Source organism: Dromiciops gliroides, chromosome 3, assembly GCF_019393635.1.
Source record: "Dromiciops gliroides isolate mDroGli1 chromosome 3, mDroGli1.pri, whole genome shotgun sequence".
NCBI lineage: Eukaryota > Metazoa > Chordata > Mammalia > Microbiotheria > Microbiotheriidae > Dromiciops > Dromiciops gliroides.
In genome coordinates this window covers 405031728-405053784 of record NC_057863.1, presented here as the reverse complement: position 1 = coordinate 405053784, position 22057 = coordinate 405031728, and the positions used below count along the sequence as shown (strand labels likewise).

At 36.9% G+C, this 22057-nt stretch overlaps 1 protein-coding gene across 3 annotated transcripts in view; it reads left to right on the top strand.

The window, feature by feature from the left end:
- The first annotated feature begins 479 nt into the window (after window positions 1-479).
- LOC122749184 (aldehyde oxidase 3-like) overlaps window positions 480-22057 on the top strand; it is a 108142-nt gene continuing 86564 nt past the window's right edge. For 2 of the 3 annotated variants that reach the window (XM_043995405.1, XM_043995404.1), the window contains exons 1-6: window positions 507-560; window positions 2472-2529; window positions 10128-10224; window positions 11723-11831; window positions 15117-15243; window positions 16834-16895. In XM_043995405.1, the coding sequence (XP_043851340.1) occupies window positions 507-560; window positions 2472-2529; window positions 10128-10224; window positions 11723-11831; window positions 15117-15243; window positions 16834-16895 (507 nt within the window). Of the gene's footprint in view, window positions 561-2471; window positions 2530-10127; window positions 10225-11722; window positions 11832-15116; window positions 15244-16833; window positions 16896-22057 lie in introns of all 3 variants that reach the window. The other variant, XM_043995403.1, reaches the window with a different exon arrangement.

Genomic DNA, 22057 nt, shown 5'->3' with positions numbered 1-22057 from the left:
TTTAAATTTAGCACCAGTGAAAATACAAATGAATGCAAGTATTTTTCATGAAGCATTTCAGCTTAGTATCCTGAGTCATTTCAACTCTATTCCACTGATTGCTGTATTTTCTCACTGCCAGGAATGTAACAGTAATACCCTTACCCCAAGGGCAGGAAGCTGTGTGTCTTATGTAAGAATTAAATCTTGTTTTAGGTTTAATATTTGCTTAGGAGAGGAGGAAATGAAAAAGAAAAAAGGGTGGGGAATGAAGAGGGCTGGGAGATTGTTAAGAACAGGAGGTGATTGGTTTATTGAAACTCAGAAAGCTGATCAAAAACATTGGTTTATTGAAACTCAGAAAGCTGATCTCTTCTCAGGAGTCTGGTTGCTTATTTCTCAATAGGTGCATTAACTTTTCTTCACTTGATTTGACACAATAGCAGATGCTAATTCAGGTCCGATTCTTAAGAGAACGTCTTGACTTTTAGCTAATTTGTATGTCAAGATCTAGCTTTGGAGGCATAATGTCTCATTCTGAGAAGTCAGATGCACTGGTTTTCTTTGTGAATGGAAGAAAGGTAAGTTTTTTTTCGTTTTGTTTTTTTTTGGGGGGGCAATTGGGCTTAAGTGACTTGCCCAGGGTCACGCAGCTAGTATTAAGTGTCTGAGATCGCATTTGAACTCAGGTCCTCCTGACTCCAGGGCCGGTGCTCTATCCACTGCGCCACCTAGCAGCTCCTGAAAGGTAAGTTTTTGTTGTCATTATTGTTGAATGTTGGATAAAGAAGAAACAAGAGCAGAAGTGATACTTTATTACATTTTCTGCCAAGCTCAAGTGAGCCAAGAATCTAGGAAGGGGTCAGTACTGAGTGTGTAAACCTCAGATTGGCTGAGTGACCATAAGAAAATATTTTGTAATCCATGCCTCTCTTTTTCTGGCTATGAAATAGAAACATTCATTCTGTTTGTAGAGGATGTTAAGATATACACATGTAAGTATTCCTGTGAGGTTTTAAGATTATTCTTGTATTCATCTGAGCAGTGGATTTGAACTTCTCATTGGGGAGGGGGCGGGGTTTAGGGGTTTTGAGGCTCTTTGTCTTACCCTTCTCAAGCAGGTCAAATTTTGTGTTGGCATATGTTCTTTTAACTAGCAGCAGGATGCAGAGATTGCTAGTCAGGCTGTGGTTGTTAAAATATATCCAAGAGCAACAATAAAAGCCTCAGAAGAAAAGAAAAACAACACTAGTAGCTTTGATTTTACATTGCTGGAAGTTTTCTAAATTCTCAAGCAGTATCTTAAGAAAAGGGGGAAAAAACCCTAAAGGCCTTATCATTGACAAGCCTTTTGAAAAAACAAAAACCCAAACAGAAAATCAACATGTCTAGACTGTCAGGGAGAAAAGTCCTGCTGATAAATGAATCTCATGCCTAAAGGGTCAGGTAGCCAAGAACAAATTTCTCAGTTGTAATTTTCATTCCTTGTTCCTTTGGGCACTTACAAAAATTGGTCAAATTTCTTTTTTTAAGCTCTTACTTTTTTTTTTGAATTAATGAGATCTACAGAAGGAACTGTCTATTATATACTAACATGGGGCTCTATGCTTTTCAAGTCCTTAAAGCTTTCCCTGGGGTGAAATCATTCATGTTTTCAAAATTTCTGGCCCAAATAAGCAGGTAGAAGGAGGTAAAATAGGGAAGCCTGATATGGTCTCCCTTAACTCAAAGAAAGCAAAGGCTTTCAGTTGGGAATCCTTTCTCACTTACTCTGTAAAAGTATCTCTAGTCCCCACATCGTTCTGTCCACTTAGGAAAATGAGACCATTACAAGATTCACATCCAAAACTCCAGCATTGAGTAAAATTAATCAGCACTTCTTCATAGCTCCAGGTCTTTTGAGTGATTAATGTAGTCAAACAAAATGCAGAATTGCATTTTAAATGCATATTAAATGTATTTTAAAAGTCCCTTTCCTTGAGTGTTCCTGTAGCCTTTGCTCTCTTAGGTTTTCTCTAGGGGATGAAAGGACACTATGATACCAACCACTGCCATCACCTGTTTCTATAACTTTTCAGATGAACAGCTGAAGAACCGAGAAAATATGACATGATTTCTGCCGGGTTAAAACTTACTCAAGCCCTCCCCTTGTTCTTCACTTATTGTTGACATGGACATACACAAAAAGACCTATTTGTATATAGCATGTCATAACCTTTTATTTTCTCTGAGACTGGTCTTATCATGGGATCTGAAATCTTGTGGGTTACCACTTAATTTGTTGAACATAAGCCAAACACAATATGGTATTATGCAATTTCAATATTGGAGGCTTGGAATTTGATCAGATTAGGTGAACAAGACCAATCTTCCCCTTCCCCACCCCAAACAATTTGGTGAGCTATTGCAAAAGAAAAACCAAACCCAAACCCTAAAATCTCCAATGAAAATTTTAATTCACTTAATACTGTGTAATAACTCCCTTTATATAGGTGGTTGAGAAGAATGCAGACCCTGAAGTAGATTTGTTGTTCTACTTGAGAAAAAGGCGTATCCTTTTGTTTATGCATTTTATTGGGCTGACTTTACATTGAACTTTTATATACTTTGATGACCAAGTTGGATAAAAGATTCTGGAATGTAAGAAACAGGTAACTGAGGCAGGACCCCATGTCTGGTGCAAAGCAGGAAGGCCATTTATTCTCAGTCTTGCAATAATGGGCAAACACCTGAAGAGAATGCTGTGATTTGTCCCAGTGAATTCCTCCTTTTTATCCTAGATCTAACACAAGGTCTCTCCCCCATCTGGGTTCACATTCTTTTTGACACTTCTAAACATGTAGACCATCCCTCCCCAGATGTGGCACCACTGCTGCCCCTACCCCGTGGGACAGCCAGACCCTGAGATTTTATGATCCTTTGTCCTCTAACTTTAGAAGACCTCTGTTGACTGAGCAGGGAAAAGGAAGGGAAATTTTGGGGGGTGGGAATAAGCCTTTTAGGGTTTGGATCACGTAGTTTGTTCTTATCTGAAGCATGCCCTACTGGTTAACTGTTAACTCAGCAGGAAAAAGGCAGGAATGGTGAAGATGGGTGGGGGGAGAAACCCCCAGGACTTGAATAATGTATCCTGCCAACTGAGGCAGACATACCATTCCCATCAAGGATGCATTTTACCTCCATGATACCTTCTTGAAGATGCAATATCCCAAGGGAGCCCAAGACTAATGGGCTTAACTAAAGCAGCACAAAAGGCAAAAAAGGAGAGAAAGGAGGTAGCCACAGCAGTAGATCAGTCTAGGGTAGGAGAAAGCTGTGGAAGAGCCTCTCAGGTAATCAACATTCTTTGAGTTATTGTGGCTGATAATGAATGAACTCATTACCAAATGAAACTACATGGAAGTAAGAAGGCATTCCTGAATCAGTCCATTCTTTCAGGAACATGGAAGTCATGAAAAAGAAGGAAAATCATAAGCCAAGAAACATATTCTTTGACACCATACATAGTTTGAAAGCCTTAGGTGCTTAATAGCCAACATTTATATAGTACTTTAAGGCTTGCAAAGTACTTCACAAGTATTATCTCATTTTATCCTCACAGCAACCCTGGGCAGTAAGTGCTTATTATGCCCGTTTTATAGATGAGGAAACTGAGGCAGTTAAGTAACTTGCTCAGAGTCACATAGCTAGTAAGTGTCTGAGGTCAGATTTGCAATCAGGTCTTCCTGACTTTATACTTGGAGCTCTATCTACTGTACCACCTAGCTTCCTTACCTCTTCTAGTTTTTCAAGGGGGTTGGCTATGCTCATTTTTTCCCAGAAAGTACCCTAATCATGTCTATGAATGAAAAGAGTACCTAAACTGCACAAGTTGAAAGGAATATGGCCTGAAGCTCAGCCAGAAGGCTTCTATAATTAGCATAATAATAGGAACTTCCTAAAAATTGAATTAAATTCTAAGGCTCTTGACTCTAGGTTAGCCTTATCAGCAGGTGGAGTTGCCAGTAAACTTTTGATAGAGCCTTCCCTCAGACTTTTACTCTGGACAATGAATAGGTCTGGCTTTAGATTTCCCTACATTCTCCATGGCCAAACTATCGATACTTGACCATCCTTTAGTGCTTTTAACAATATTTATTGATGCCTTTTGTTTTTATGACACAGTAATTTCCTGGCACAAATTTCTCCCCACATTGCACATCCTCATAATAGCCAAAGCAACAACAAAAAACAAATCAAACAATCTAATACAAAACAATTGAACACAATTGACCAATAAAGTTAATTACTCCTCTATTAACACTATTTACAACATTTTGCACCTGCTGTCAGGCACCTCTCTGCCAGTGGGATGTCAGTGTGCATTTTTATGTTTTTTCTACATTGGTCACTGCAATTAACCTGCCTGTACCTGCCTTTTAGGCTTATTTTCATTTATGTTATTAAAATACTTGTGTAAATTGTTTTCTTGACTCTGCTATCTATCTTTGGGATTGGTTCATAAAAGAATTTCCATTTTTCTCAGAATTCCTCATAATTGTTTTTTCTAACATTTCATTATGGTTGTATATTACATGTTGTTCTACTACTCCCCAGTTGATGGACACAACTTTCTTAAGAACATTTGCTACTACAAAAGATGTTGCTATGAATATTTTGGTATAGATGGGGCACTTTCTTTCTGTCTTTGACTTTCTTAAGGTATATGCCCAGTGACAATTAACTCTTTTGTCTCACGTAGTTTTCATTTATGACTTCTTGAAGTATAGCACTGAAAACCAGACATGCTAAAACCCATGGGGGTTCAAATGGAGCTACTTGACCATGTCTTTAAACCCAAATCACTTTGACTCTCAGTGATTAGTTAATAATAGGTTCCAGCCCAAGCCTCACTTGCTCATTGGGTTCTGATGGCTCAGAGTGTGTGTAAATAGCAATTGTTTCTGTTCTGTGCAGAAACTCTTGAGGGTGTTCCCCTCCCAAGACGGATTCTTTTGTGAAGGTAAACCAGGTTATCTCTTGCCTCCGTTGTTACCTTCCTTTAATTATTGAATGGGTATTGCCTTAGACAAACAGACCTGGAAAAGACCTTAGTTTAAAAAGGCCAAGGCATCCCACTGCATCCAGGGTCATCACCAGTCTTCCTGACCTGTGTCTTGACACTGGATTCTGATGACTCTGGTGGAGAGAATGAGGCTGATGACTTTACTTAGCTCTGTCTCATTTAAATCCAATTCACTTGCAAGTCAACAAATCACCCTCCTCATGTTATTGTTCCTCTTTGAGAATAAAGGACAAACAACACCAACAACCAAGAACAGCAATATGCCAAGTAGTGGTATCTCTGCATCAAAAGGTATGAATTTTTTAGTGTTTTTTTCTTACATGATTCCAGTTTTTTTATAGAATAGTTGAACCAGCTCGCTTCTCTATTCTCTATACCAATAATATTAGTATGCCACTTTTCCCATATTCCCTCCAACATTAATTACTTCTGTTTTTTAACCATTTTTGCTAATTTGCTTGGCATGAGAGAATACTAGTTTAATCACATTCCCATGAACTCCAGGAATCTGTACAAGGTAGAGAAAGAGAAAGAAGTCAAATTAACTTTACTATACCTAATTCTCATGAAGTAAGGGCTAGGAATTAAGATGCGACTGATTTTGATCTCTCTAATTCCTTAGGATCTTGAGTAGTATTGAACGCAGGGGTTTCAGAGGAAAAGGGTTGAATTGGGAATTGAATAGCTGGTTAAGAAGATTTGGATTTCTGGACTACGCATTAAGATATAGAAATGATGAACTTTTATCCAGGCATGTAGTATATTTAATGAGAGACAGTAAAGAATATTTTCCTGAAGACTTCAGATTTTATTAAAAGTTTTAAGCAGAAAATGAAGTAGGGAGAAGGGAAATACACAAACACATCTATCAAGTTAGATGCCATAGAAAATAGCAGGTAGGATATGGGAAAAAGAATTCTGGTGGAAAGGAAGAGAAATTCATGAAAGAAAATACCCAAGATGAGCAGCAATAAAACTAATGGCCTCGTATATTTATGCAAGTATACAGAGTAAGAGTAATCAGCACAAGTCTACCTTACTTCAAGTATACTACAAATCCTAACACACAAAGACAAATATGACTTCATAGGTATCATGGAGACTTAGGATATGGTATGTATAAACTTATAGACACAAACCTTGTGGGTGGCATAGAGAAGATGTAATCTAAAGTCTGGCCCACCTTTGTGGGGAGCATGATGGGACCATACATACACCAGGAGCAACCTTTCTTGGGTTGGACAGGAGGGGCATCCAGGATCCAGAACTGCTAATGATTTAGGATAGGTGATCTTTCCCATTTCTAAGAGGGTTATGTGACTAAAATAATATATGTCTACCATCCCTCAGATATCTCTAGTTTAGAAGTATGATGTTTGCACTCAACAGCTTAGCCTTTTTCTACCAAACATTGGTTAAAGAAAAGACAGAGTGAGGAAAAAAGAGTTTCTGCTAAACAAGGAGATAACAGTGAGTAAACCTATTTATTCAAGCAAAACAACAAACAAAAATATGATAAGTTGTACAGATTAAAATATACCACTGAATACTCAAGAATAAAAGATTAAGTGAGCTCTTTCGATAGGAGTGAAATCTTCAGCAAAAATTTTCTCTCATACCAGAGGAGTGAAAATGGTCCCACCCAGGAGAGGGCCACTATCAGTAGCTTCTAGTGTTTCAAGACAAGGAATATGGCTTCATATATACACACATACACATATACATACATAAATACATATATATGAGACTCTAATGTCTCAGCCACCATTTAAAAGTTCACAACTTGTTCCTGTGTGTGTGTGTGTGTGTGTGATTTTACCACCCCTCTGCAATCAAATGAAATCCTTTTTGCATACACTACATTCTTTCAGCCAATTGGGAGTCCTGAAGCATAGAGCTATCTTTAAGGATACCATCCATGTAAGTGCTACACTAATAAGATGAAATTTAATAAGGATAAATATAATTTCTTACATTTCATTTAAAAAACTTCATTTTAAAAGTACCGAATAGGGACAGCATGGCCAAGTTCAAATGAAAATGATTTAGGGGATTTACTCAATGGTAAATTCAACATATGACAAGATTAGTCCTTTTCCAGAGAAATTTGCTCAAATTAAGACTGTATCTGCCAAGGCTTAATATATATATATATATATATATATATATATATATATATATATATATATATATATATAACAAATACTTTTTTTTTTTGCGGGGCAATGAGGGTTAAGTGACTTGCCCAGGGTCACCCAGCTAGTAAGTATCAAGTTGAACTCAGGTACTCCTGAATCCAGGGCCAGTGCTTTATCCACTGAGTCACTTAGCTGCCCCTTATATTACAAATATTAAAAAGTAGATGAGAGTTGCATTGCAATGTTTACTTGAGTAGTTTCATAAAGTTAACTGAATATTTCATTAATTATTAAATTATTAGCCTTCCACCCACTTTCTTGTTTTCTTTTTTCTTTTGAAATGAAACCTGACAGAAATGACCTGGAAGTGACTGTGTAACAACTCTCAGAGAATTTGGGCACAGGGGATAGGGAACTGACTTAACAGCTCTGTGACTCCTTATCCTATCAGCATCCTCAGGCAGAATGCCAAGGGATTAGTGAAGATATGTTTCTATTATTTGGGAGATTAGAGCAATTGATGAAGGTGATTTCTATGGTGGGAAAGGGGGAAAATAGGGAGTACTATGACTTTCTCTCTTGTCTCATGGATTATGGATTAATGATTATTTTAAATAGCAAAACATCAAATTTTAATATATCTTCATATGTATGTATATAGCTATAGACATCTAGATATATTTACATATGCAAGGTAGTAGGGCATAGAGGTTTACCTCAAAGTCAGGAAGAACTGGATTCAAGTCTTCTGTGACAAAGGGTTCCTTAATTCAAGTGACTCTAGAAGACTGTGAGTTATAAAATTGCTGATCTGTATCTCTTCAAAAAGAGATGACAATACAGGAAAGAGGAGGAGAAAGATAAAGAGCCTAGGTATGCACAATAGCATATTCTGGGGCAAGTCATACCCCTCACCCTCAGAATTGAGTCTATTTTTCATTTTCATTGTCTCATCCACCTGAATGAGGGGAGGCAGGAGCACTCATCCTGGTATACCAGGTGCTGAGACCATGCTTGATGCACACTTGTGGGAGAGAGAAGGCAAAGAGAGTCTGGCTGAAGGAGGATGTGGAAGAACACTAGAGAGAGAGGTCTATTCCCTTCGAATCTTTTTCTTTTTTGATAATAAACATTTTAATTTAAAGTTTTGAGTTCCAAATTCTATATTTCCCTTCCTTCCTCCTCTCCTCCCTCCCTGAGGCAGCAAGTAGATATAGGTTATAGATGTGAAATTATGTAAAACATTACCATATTTGTCATTCTGTACAAGAAAACTCAAATAAAAAAAATTAAAGAAACAAAGTGAAAAACAGCATGCTTCAGGCTGTGTTCAATCAATATCAGTCCTTTCTTTGGAGGTGGATAGTATGCTTCATCATTAGTCCTTTGAGATTGTCTTGTCTTCAAATTCTTTCTCCTGGCTGGTTCTGACACTCTATGGTCCCATTCTCTTTAGCTAATAGTTGCCAGAAATCTGACACCTGTCAAGCAAACTGGCCCTAGAATCTTGAATAATTCTCCTAGTCTCTCATGTATCCTAAGTTGGGGTAACCTGGGCCTCATGGCTCAAAACAGCCACCACTTGCCTTCCCTCTCATCCTGCCACCAAAAGGACTTGCCAATCCAAAAATACACTTCAATCTGGTTCAGGGCCTGCAGGCTGAGCTTGGCACCACTGAGTACAAACTACACTCTGAGGGAGAGGCAAAGATAAATACGGCATTGCCTTTTTTTTTAGTAATGTATAACTTAGGAGGGAGAATAAAAGAATAACTCATGTTTACAATGCATAAAGTGTTGTTCTCACAACTTTGTAAGATTGGTAATTCAATAATTTTTTCTCCCTTTTACAAATGAAGGAAGTGAAGCTCAGAGAGGGAATGTGACTTACTCAAAGTCACCCAACCAGTAAAGAGAATAGATATGACTGTACTCTTGACTGCTGAATCCAGAATGACAGCTCCTTCCAGTTTTCTACATTTATAAACAATAACATTTATAAATAACATTTACAAACAATAGCTATAGTTTGATTTAAGGTAATATTAGGTACCCAAGAACAATTCAAGATACAATGAAAAACTAAAGTCAAAAGAGTTCTTTTTTATGGGGGAAGGACACATTCATAGAGAAGATAGTATTTGATCTGGACTTTCAAGGAAAGATGCAATTTAAACCAGGAAAGTTAATCTAGCCATAGGGAACAGAATGAGCATAGGCACCAAAGTAGGAAAGCATAGGCCATATATGGGGGACAAGTATAGTTTAGCTTGAGCACAGAGTAAATGAGGAGGATATAAAGTTGGACAGGTGGATTTGGTTAGGTTCCAGGCTAAGGCGTTTAGACTTTTTATAGTAGGGAGTCATTAAATGTTTTTGAGCAGTAGAGTGACATAATTAGTGCTTCTCGTTAGGAGTAACATGACAGTGATAAATCATAAAAGATACTAAAAATTGTTTGCTGCCCATTTTCTCTTTACCTTTTTAGAAATTTTCACCTTATAATCATTTTGCTATTGGAATTTTTTACACCATAAATAATTAAACTAAGGGTAGGATTGTAGAAGGAACAAAGTGTTTATAATTTGTTGATTTTCAAAATAACTATGGTGTTATTCCTTCTGTGTGGATCAGTTCTTCTGGCTTTGGGCTATAACAAGGTAAACCGATGGGAATTATGAGGGCAATGAGATCCCTGACCCTTTTAAAAGAAGTATTTGAACACTGACTTTTGTCCTTGGCAAATGGTTTTCATCAAGTGGTTTATGACAGAAATCTTAGCTAAATTCTACCCCTGACCTAATTAATATGGAGTCTCTATGGGTGAGGTAACCAGGAAACTTCAGAACACTGTCTCCTATGCCTGAACAAGTCATAGTAGTGGTGAGACGCTACAGAAAGACACATTCCATCCAGTCTTCTTTTCCTTGACTACTTCTGCCTAGTCCGTCTGACAGGAACCAAATATGGCTGTGGAGGAGGAGGCTGTGGGGCCTGCACGGTGATGATATCAAGATACGATTCCAGCAGCAAGAAGATCCGGTATTCAGTCCCGAGAAAATAGGTCTAGAACTAAAAGGCTGGCATCTGATGTAAATGTACTTAGAAGAAACTGAGACCCAGGGAGATTAAGTAAACAAGGTTAGATAGGTAGTTAATGAATGAAGGTTCTCTGATGCCAGAGGCAGTCAAGAAGACCTTGGCTCACAATCTGCCTCTGACACATATTGGCTATGTGGCCCTAGACAAGCCATTTTACCTTTCAGTACTCCTAGCAACACTAAAATGATAAGTTATAGAGGGGATGCAGATTTGCATTGCTAGAAGGTACTTCCTCAATAAGAGTTCCCTATATCAAGGAAATTACAGATGTACACACACATATGTATGTGTGTTATTTTCTTAGCATTTTATTCTCAAGCTCTTGTAGCATACATCTTACTTAGCTTACAGAAAGTGTGTCTCTCTGTTCTAATTTAAAATAAAACCTGTCACTTAGATTTCCAGATTGCAAAAGAGAGACAGATAGAATATAGGGAATAAAACATCTTCATTCAAACAAGAAAATTAAAAAAAATTCTCTGAACTTGATTCATCAGAAACCTTCCATTTGAACTAATGTTTTGCAATCGATGTTATGTTACTGTCTTTGTAGACAGTGTAGGAATGAAATCTCAAAATCTTGGGGATGCTGTTGCCAGTAGCTCCTTTGCATAGTGAACAAAATTCAGAATGGAAATTGGCTTGCATCATTCTTTTGCTCAGAGAAAGAGTAACTGATATGCATATGTACCTAGAGGTAATGAGTATTTATGAGAAGAAGACAATTCTTTCCTTTACTGGCTAGGGAGCTTTTGAGGTTATTATCATTTGAATTCCTGCCTAATCTCTCTGGATCTTTATGGGTTGAAGATAAAAAATTATCAAGAATGTCTTTGTGACCTGAATGCCAACTCTCACAAATTCCAAACTGATGAACACAAAACAAGAAGTGGGGACCATTTTAACTCTTGAAATATATCATAGCAAGATAACTGAAAAAAAAAAAGAATGTTAGAATATTATCTTCCAGGTTTATTCTAAAATGCAAATAGTAATAACTAACATTTATACAATGCTTTAAGCTTTGCAAAAACATTCTTCATATACTATCTCATTTGTTCCTCACAATTCTTTGAGGTAGGTACTATTATTGTCTCCATTTTACAGATGAAAAAATTGAGACTGAGAGGTAGTCACTTGCCAAAAATCACTTAGGAAATATCTCATCAGGATTTGAACTCAGGTCTTCTCGATTTCAAATGTAATACCAGCTAGCTGTGGGATCAATCCTTGTCCCAGGGGAACTTTGGTATGCATTTATTTATTCTAGATGACCCTTGAGCTACTTTCTAGATTTAAGCCTTTGGTTCTGAATATTATTATTGTTTTACTTATCTTCTAGTTATGACTCTCCCTTTCCTCCATCCCATTGTTAGCTATCACTACTCTCATTGTTCTAATATTTCTTTTCTTTTCTTTTATTATGTAAAACCTGAAGACATTTCTCTGTCACAGCCTGCCTCATTCCCATATGTTCCCTCTATGGGGCAGCAGTCACCACTGTGGAAGGGATTGGAAGCACCAAAACCAGGATTCACCCTGTTCAGGTAAGAATAAATCATAACATGTTCTACACATCCTTGAATTTGTGAATCAGAAACATTTGGTTTCTAAATTGTCTGGGCATTGCAGCGAATGGCTGTGAATGTAGGGTTTTAGGGGTGGAGGAGGGATGTGTGGGTAGCCCACGTGAAGGAGGTTCCCAATCAAATAAGACTGTGTTCATGGTGAAGTGATAAGACACTGGATTCAGAGCCCAGTTCCTAGATTTTAATCCTGTTTCTGATGCTTAGTACCTGATGACCTTGAGTAAATTATTGGACCTCAATTTTCTTCTTGCAAAATGAGGGGGTTGAGCTAGATGACCCTAGAAGGTCCATTTCATCTCTAAATCTAATGTCATACATGTTTAAAATTTTGATGTTTCTTCTGTGATAAATATCATTCCAATAACTCCTGGAACTCAGCATTGGTGATGTGTCAAAAGGCTCATTTATTGTCATTCTCGTGAAAATGGGCCACCCCGTGTCCTGCTGGTGGGTGACAAAAAATGGAGGCCTGCAGGCCGGTTTTTATCTAGTCTCATCCCTAACGTGAAATGGCCCCTTCCCTTTTTCACCATTATTTTGATTACTCAGGTTACAATCTACCACCAAAAACTAGCTAATCAGAATCCAGTATTTCTTAGCCAACGGGGGAGGTGATACAGGGATAATTCTTCCATTCCTCCGTTATATGGACACAGCTCAGGAGTAGACTTAATTATGACCAGCCCAGGGTTTCCCTGAATCATGTGATTTTGTTTGCCAGAGTGGGGGAGGGGGGAGAAGGAGACCTTTTTCCTCAATCAGGCCCAGAGGAGTGTAATTTGAATGGTGACATATTCTTCAGAGGATCCCCATTTCCTCACATCTTCCCAAAGGGAAGCTATCTAATCAAGTGACTTTCATTCAGGTACTGGCTAGAAGAGGAAGATTTGAAAAATGAGATTATTTTAAATGTTTACTGAAAATGTTGGATGATGTTTTAAAATATGTTCAAAGTTCATCCTTTCAGCATTTATTAATATGTGAAAAGAAGCAAAGGGCAATTTTACAGTAAATCTAAGGAGCAAATGGATTAGTGATTATGTCCATGTCCCATGCTTTCTCAGAACCACAAGGCTGGGGTAACCAGAACACCAAAATTCAGAGGGTGCTGACAGTACTTTAGCTAGTAGGGAATCTTAAATTTAGCCCCTTTTAGAGAAGAGTAATTAAAAGAAGAAGCTAACAGATGGCACATTTCCTCTCCCCCTTTTCTGTTTTGATGGCTGAAACCCAAATAAGATTCTCTCCTGTGGTCTCCACCTTGGGCTAGCTTCCAGCAGTGGTTTCATTGTGTCCTGGGATTTCTAATCATAGGATTTAGTATTCCATAGTCTTTCCCACAAAAGAACCTAGTGTCCTAAGGTCAGAGGTCTTCTCCTTTTGTCCCAGGTATCATAATTGCTATTTATGACTCTGGCTGTCCCCAGGGTTAGTTCCCCAGCTTAATAATTTAGTGGAAAAGAAAGGGATGGCTGTTCAACAGACTCCTAAATGGAAAGTAGCCTGACATGAGGGAGAAGAACAAAGCTTACAGTTGTTTAGTTGAGTCTGACTCTTAGTGACCCAGCAAACCACTATCCATAAGCTTATTAAAAATTTGAAGTTTTTAATAATGCATGCATATAAACACAACCAAAATTTTAAAGTACCTGCTTACTTTGTGCTATACACTTTTTCAGGGGCTGGGAGGGAAGTAGTAGTAGAAGTAATCCCTTACTTCAAAGGACTTGTAGTCTAGTGTTGTTTGGCAGTGGGGTGGGGTGGGAATCGGGGTTTATGGCAGCGAGCAATCTGTTTATGTAGATAGATAAATACACTATAAATCAGAGCATGAAATTATAAAGTGCTAATGTAGTTCTCAAGAAGGAGGAATCAACCAGCCTATAAATCTCTGCTTTAAATTCCAGTGCTTTCCCTCTTTTAATGATTTCTTATTTATCCCATATATAACTTGCCTTGTATATATTTGTTTTCATGTCCTCTCCCTCAATAGATTGAAAGCTCCTTGAGGGAAGAGGCTGTTTTTTTGCCTCTTTTTGTATCCCTAGCACTTAGCACAGTGCCTGACACATAGTAGGTATTCAATAAATATTTATTGATAGATTGATTTTTGTTAAAGGATATGATATGGGACAATGATTACCTCTCCTTCTTCCACACTCTAAGGTTGTACTTTTTAGTTGTTTTAGACTCTTCTTGACCCCATGGTATTTCCTTCTCCAGCTCATTTTACAGATGAGGAAACTGAAGCAAACAGGGTTAAATGACTTGCCCAGGGTCACACAGTTAGTGGCTGAGGCCAGATTTGAACTCAGGAAAATGAGTCTTTCTGACTATAGGTCAGGCACTCTATCTACTCTGCTACCTAGCTGCCCCAGTTTGGTTAGTACAGATATCCAAAAGAAATAATTCTGATCAGGAAAATCTACTTTGGTATCTAATCAATCTGTTCTAGCATTTATTTGTTGAGAGTCATGTCCACATGTGCATATTGTACATCTTCTACTAGATTATATGCTCCTTTATGGCATGGGCTCCTCATTGAAAAGTAACTAATATGAACCTTAACAAACATTGTCCATGGAATGAATGGCTGGTCTTTCTAGCCTTCTTGCCAACCTTCGGGTAGGATGACAACTGAGCCATCCTAAGCTTTTTGCTTGTATATACTAGTTTGAAGCATATCTTTCATTCATTCATTCATTCAAAATTCATTTTTATTAAGCACATATTTATGTATGTGTGCTAGGTTCAGAAAGGAAATACAAAGATAGACATGGGGAGTGCCCTCATGGAATTGATTTTCTTCAAGGTAAGATTTTATATATGAAAATGAGTGAAGTGAAGAAAACACAATTTACCCTAAAGATCAGCAGTCCTTCTAAAGTGAGCAGGGCTTGAGCATTGAAAGAGTTGGATATGATTTTCATGGATAGATTCCTTTCACATCAAGGTTTCCAAGTCATCCTCCTAGACTTACAAAGAAGCAGACTGGGGGAGAAACCAATATGATGATCTTAAGATGCTACCATCTTAATCTCCCCCAAATCTCCCTTGATTTGAAATGGAATAGCTGTCATGGTCTCCTTAGAGAAATATGCTTCTGGAATTGAAGATCATACCCTTCCTGTTTGTTAAATAGCATACCCTTGTTCATACCTTTATTTGTGTAAATAAAGAGCATATATTAGATACTATAAATGGAAATTTTATGGCAGGATTAACTGTTTTCTTGGATTCCAGGAAAGGATTGCCAAAGGCCATGGCACACAATGTGGGTTCTGTACTCCAGGGATGGTGATGTCCATATATACTCTCCTGAGGAATCACCTGCAGCCATCAACTGAACAGCTGATTGAAACCTTGGGGGGTAAGTTTTTCTCTTACCTTTTGAAAAGCAGGATATGAAAGTAAAATATGTTTCCTATTAAAAATTATAGGTGTATTTTGTGTTTATATTTTCCTCTTTTACATATACATCCTTCCCATATCTACACATATATGTAAATGTCCAGAGTCACACAGGTAGTAAGTATTAAGTGTCTGAGGCCAGATTCGAACTCAGGTCTTCCTGAATCGCGGGCTGGTGCTTTATGTACTAGGCCACCTAGTTTCCCCCTCTACACATATATTTTATTAATCCTTTTTAAAAACAAGAATAAGTTATTCTTAATTTTCTCACTTTCATTCAAGTAAATCTTAGTGGATTCACTACACTTAGTAAAAATTAATTTATGTTTAGCCTTTGCTTAATGGTCACTTGGAGTTTTTAAAGTCAGTGTTGGTAAAGTAATATTTAATTAAATACACTGAAGTTTTTGAGGGAGTCTAGTCCTGAGATTTAGTTGCTATAGGGAACTTCCTTCTGTGATGATCAGTAATTTATTTGTCACATAATATTTTAGGGAGTTTCCTCTATGTCCTGTGTTCCTTTGACGTGTCAGATGTAGGATTTGAACTCTGATCTACCTGACTTCTAGGCTAACTCTTTATGCCTTGAGGTGTCAGATGTGTAGCCTGGCTGACCAGAATTCCCCAATGGGGCCCAAAGAGGATTAAAATATAATTGGGAAAAATATAATTGGGATATGTTGAACAAAAACAAAAATACAGTTAAACAGAGTTAACATAAATTTGTGATTTTCTAAGCTAATATATGGTTTACAGGGATTATTTCTATTTGAGTTTGACACCATTGGAACAGGTTTGAAGCTCAGAAGCCAAGAACAGAGCTGAGAGAAGAGTGAAAGCTTCCCTGGGCATCTCCAAAAAATGAAGGCTCCATAAGGAAACTCACCAATGGGAGAAAAGAGAGGGCTTTGCACAGGGATAATGCAATGGTACAGATTGAAATCCATCCATGTCTTCCCAGCCTGTATGGTGGCTGCTCAACAACATGATAGTGGTCCTTCTCTAGAGATCTTGGTATTATGGAGGCACTGATGCAATTCATAGACTGTCCAACTCTCATCCCTGGCTCTTGTTACACGAGTAGTCCACTTACTTTTGTATTTCTTTGGTAAAATCTTTAAGCTGCTTCATGCAGCTAGGTCTTGATTTGTAATATGTTACAGCCAATGTGCCTAACATCTATCTTGGCTCCTTGAAGACTGGAATATCCCATGATTTGTAACCATATAGCATTGGTGGAAGAACACTGGTTATTTAGAGAGTGTCATTTAAAGAAGAAACTCAAGGGTACTATAAGCTCTTTTCAATTTACCAAAAGCAATTCAACATACTGCTAGGGTGACATAGAACAGAGTGCTGCATACATGTTAGCCATTATAGGATCAAGAATAAAACTGTGACATAGCACTGGAGTCCTAACACTAAGACATTAGTCCATCAATCATCATTCTTTCAGTTGTTCAGCCAGTTAGGATCTACTGAACTCTATTATTTCTCCACAAGGATATCAGAATATACTTATAATGATATGCCTTTCTTTCTCAACAAGGTAACCTGTGTCGCTGTACTGGATATAGGCCAATCATAGAAAGTGGGAAAAGTTTCAGCACTGTAAGTATGGGAAAATTGTAAAAACAGATTCAGCATCACCCAAATTCAGTAAAAAACTCTTGTTTCCAGTAGAAAACCCACTTTTGTCAGGGTCTTCAGGCTATCCTGATCTCATCAATGGGAGAGGTTTTCCCCCCTCAGAAATACAAAGTAACAGAGCCTCTGTGGTTTGGTTTATTTGAAGTGAATATTAAGTAATGAGGTACCAATGAAAAAAAATGGATAAGGCTTCCATCTTTATAATGAAGTTTGTTGTGAGGAAAAGCTGAGGAAGACATCTTGTCATACTGTCACCTGAGTAGCAGATACTGTTGAGTCACAAAAAATTCCTTTGAATTCTCACTATATGTGATCATGATTGTGACTGTAAGTCAACACTAATGGAATCTATATATGGGGAAAAGAAGAGAGGCCATTTTAATAGTTCTTATCTCCTGGGGTAGCTGGCCTTAACAACTGGTCTACTCCATTCTCAGTGGTGACCTCATTATTCAGGGTCCCCACCAATCACTTTCCCATTGTCTTCACACAGTGCTTGAACTTCTAAGCACAGGACAATGAAAAGCACTTATAAAGTCTGCTTGTCATCAAAATTAGGGCAGGAGGAACTTTATGCCTTTCCAGTCCATACTTTTTTTTTTTAAATAAAAGTATTTTATTATTTTCCAGTTACATGTAGAAATAGTTTTCAAGATTTGTTTATGTAAGATTTCCGGTTTCAAATTTTACTCCCTCCTGCCCTCCCTCCTCCCCTCCCCTAGACAGTAGGTAATCTGATATAGGTTATATATACATAATAACATTAAACATATTTCTGCATTAGTCATGTTATATGAGAAGGATCAGAGCACAAAGGAAAAACCTGAAATCAGAAAACCAACAGCATCAAAAACAAAAGAAATAGTATGGTCCAATCAGCATCCATATTCCACAGTTCCTTTTATTTCCCCCTGGATTTGGAGAGCCTTTTCCATCATGAGTCCTTTGGAACATTTTTGTTCCGTGAGAAGAATCTAATCTATCACAGTTGATCAACACATAATGCTGATGATACTGTGTATAATGTTCTTCTGGTTATGTTCATCTCACTCATCATCAGTTCATGCAAGTCCTTCCAGGTTTCTCTGAACTCCACCTGCTCATCGTTTCTTATAGCACAATAGAATTCCATTACATTCATATACCACAACTTGTTCAGCCATTCCCCAATTGATGGACATCCCCTCAATTTCCAATTCCTTGCCACCACAAAAAGAGCAGCTATAAATATTTTTGTACATGTGGGTCCTTTCCCCTTTTTTATTATCTCTTTGGGAAAAAGACCCAAGAGTGGTATTGCTGGGTCAAAGGGTATGCACAGCTTTATAGCTCTTTGGGCATAGTTCCAAATTGCTCTCCAGAATAGTTGGATCAGTTCACAGCTCCACCAACAATACATTAGTGTTCCAATTTTCCCACAGCTTCTCCAACATTTATTATTTTCATTTTTTGTCATATTAGCCAATCTGATAGGTGTCAGGTGGTACCTTAGAGTTGTTTTAATTTACATCTCTCTAATCAATAGTGATTTAGAACATTTTTTCATATGGGAATAGATAGCTTTGGTTTCTTCATCAGAAAATTGCCTGTTCATATCCTTTGACCATTTCTCAATTGGGGAATGACTTGGATTCATATAAATTTGATTTAGTTCCCTATATATTTTAGAAATGAGGCCTTTATCAGAGGTACTGGCCATAAAGATTGTTTTCCAGCTATCTGCATCCCTTCTAATTTTGGATGTATTGCTTCTGTTTGTACAAAACTTTTTAATTTAATGTAATCAAAGTCATCCATTTTGCATTTCATAATATTCTCTATCTCTTGTTTGGTCATAAACTGCTCTCCTTTCCAAAGATCTGAAAGGTAGACTATTCCTTTTTCTCCTAATTTACCTATGGTATCACCTCTTATGTCTAAATCATGTACCCATTTTGACCTTATTTTAGTATAAGGTGTCAGATGTTGGTCTATGCATAATTTATGCCATACTATCTTCCAGTTTTCCCAGCAATTTTTGTCAAATACTGAATTCCTATCCCAGAAGCTGGGGTCTTTGGGTTTATCAAAAAGTACATTACTAATGTCATTTACTACTGTGTCTCCTGTGCCTAGCCTATTCCATTGGTCCTCCACTCTATTTCTTAGCCAGTACCAGATAGTTTTGATGACTGCTGCTTTATATTAGAGCTCTAGATTTGGTATAGCTAACCCACCTTCCTGTTCATTTTTTTTTTCATTATTTCCCTTGATATTCTTGACTTTTTGTTTTTCCAGAAGAATTTTGTTATTATGTTTTCTAGCTCTATAAAATAATTTTTAGGTAGTCTGATTGGTATGGCACTGAATAAGTACATTAATTTAGGTAGAATTGTCATTTTTATTATATTAGCTTGGCCAATCCATGAGCAATTGATATCTTTCCAATTTTTTAGATCTGATTTGATTTGTTTGAAAAGTGTTTGGTAATTGTGTTCATAGAGTTCCTGGGTTTGTCTTGGCAAGTAGACTCCCAAGTATTTTATATTATCTACCGTTACTTTAAATGGAATTTCTCTTTCTATCTCTTGCTGCTGGACTTTGTTGGTCATGTATAGAAATGCTGATGATTTATGTGGGTTTATTTTATATCCTGCTACTTTGCTAAAGTTGTTAATTGTTTCCAGTAATTTTTGAATTGATTCTCTAGGATTCTCTTTGTATACCATCATATCATCTGCAGAGTGATAGTTTTGTTTCCTCCTTGCCTATTCTAAATTCCTTTCATTTCTTTTTCTTTTCTGATTGCTAAAGCTAACATTTCTAGTACAATATTAAATAATAGAGGTGATAATGGACATCCCTGTTTCACCCTTAATCTTATTGGGAAGGCCTCTAACTTATCTCCATTACATATAATGCTTGCTGATGGTTTTAGGTAGATACTGCTTATTATTTGAAGGATAGCTCCACCTATTCCTAAACTCTCTAGTGTTTTTATTAGTAATGGGTGCTGTATTTTGTCAAAAGCTTTCTCTGCATCTATTGAGATAATCATATGATTTTGGTTAGTTTTTTTATTGATATGGTTGATTATGTTGATAGTTTTCCTAATGTTGAACCAGCCCTGCATTCCTGGGATAAATCTCACCTGATCATAGTGTATTATCCTGGTGATCACTTGCTATAATCTCCTTGCTAATATCTTATTTAAGATTTTAGCATCAATATTCATTAGGGAAATTTGTCTATAATTTTCTTTCTCTGTTTTGGCTCTGCCTGGTTTTGTTATCACCACCATATTTGTGTCATAAAACGAATTTGGTAGAACTCCTTCTTCACCTATTTTTCCAAATAATTTGTATAATATTGGAATTAATTGTTCTTTAAATGTTTGGTAGAATTAACCTGTAAACCCATCTGGCCCTGGGGATTTTTTCTTAGGGAGTTCATTAATGGCTTGTTCAGTTACTTTTTCTAATATGGGCTTATTTAAGGCATTTATTTTCTCTTCAGTTAACCTGGGCAGTTTGTATTTTTGTAAATATTTATCCGTTTCATTTAGATTGTTAAATTTATTGGCATATATTTGGGAAAAATAGTTCCTAATTATTGCTTTAATTTCCACTTCATTGGTGGTAAGATCACCCTTTTAATTTTTGATACTGGTAATTTGGTTTTCTTTTTTCTTTTTTTTAAATCAAATTAACCAGTGGTTTATCTATTTTATTGGTTTTTTTTTTATAAAACCAGCTCTTAGTTTTATTGATTAATTCTATAGTTTTCTTGCTTTCAATTTTATTAATTTCTCCTTTAATTTTCAGGATTTCTAATTTAGTATTTAATTGGGGGTTTCTAATTTGTTCTTTTTCTAGCTTTTTAAGTTGCATGCCCAATTCATTGATCTCCTCTTTCTCTTTTTTATTCATGTAAGTAGTTAGAGATATTAAATGTCCCCTAAGCACAGTTTTGGCTGCATCCCATAGATTTTGGTATATTTTCTCATTATTGTCATTCTCTTGGATAAAGCTATTGATTGTTTCTATGATTTGTTGTTTGACCCACTCATTCTTTAGAATGAAATTATTTAGTTTCCAATTGATTTTCCATCTACCTTTCCATGGCTCTTTATTACATGTAATTTTTATTGCATCATGATCTGAAAAGGATGCATTTACTATTTCTGCCTTTCTACATTTGACTATGATGTTTTTGTGCCCTAATACATGGTCAGTTTTTGAAAATGTGCCATGTACTGCTGAGAAAAAGATATATTCCTTTCTATCTCCATTCAATTTTCTCCAGACATCTTCATGTCTAACTTTTCTAGTATTCTATTCACCTCTTTCACTTCTTTCTTATTTATTTTGTCACTATATTTATCTAATTCTAAGAGAGGAAGATTCAGATCCCCCACTAGTATAGTGTTACTGTCTATTTCCTCTTGTAACTCATTTAACTTCTCCTCTAAGAATTTGGATGCTATACCACTTGGTGCATACATGTTTAATATTGATATTACTTCATTATCTATAGTACCTTTTAGCCAGATGTAGTTTCCTTCCTTATCTCTTTTAATTAGATCTATTTTTGCCTTTGCTTTGTCTGAGATAAGGATTGCTACCCCTGCTTTTTTGACTTTAGCTGATGCATAATATATTCTGCTCCAGCCTTTTACCTTTACTCTGTGTATATCTCTCTGCTTCAAATGTATTTCTTGTAAACCACATATTGTAGGATTCTGTTTTTTAATCAACTCTGCAATTCGCTTCCATTTTATGGGAGAGTTCATCCCATTCACATTCACAGTTAAAATTATTAACTGTTTGTTTCCCTCCATCTTCTTTTTCCCCTTTGTACTCTTTTTCCCCTTCTTTCCCCCTATTCCACTTGACCAGTGTTTTGCTTCTAACCACTGCCTCCCTCAATCTGTCCTCCCTTTTATTAGCTGCCCTTCTTTTTCTTGCCCCTTTTCCCCCCACTTGTGCCTTCCCTTCTATCAATACCACCCTTTTCCCCCTTCCCCTTTTGTTTTCTTAAAGAATAAGATACGTTTCTTTATGCAAATGGGAGTATATTTTATTCCCTCCCTGAACCAAGTCTGATGAGAGTAAAGTTGCAACAATGCCCACCCCTCTCTTCTT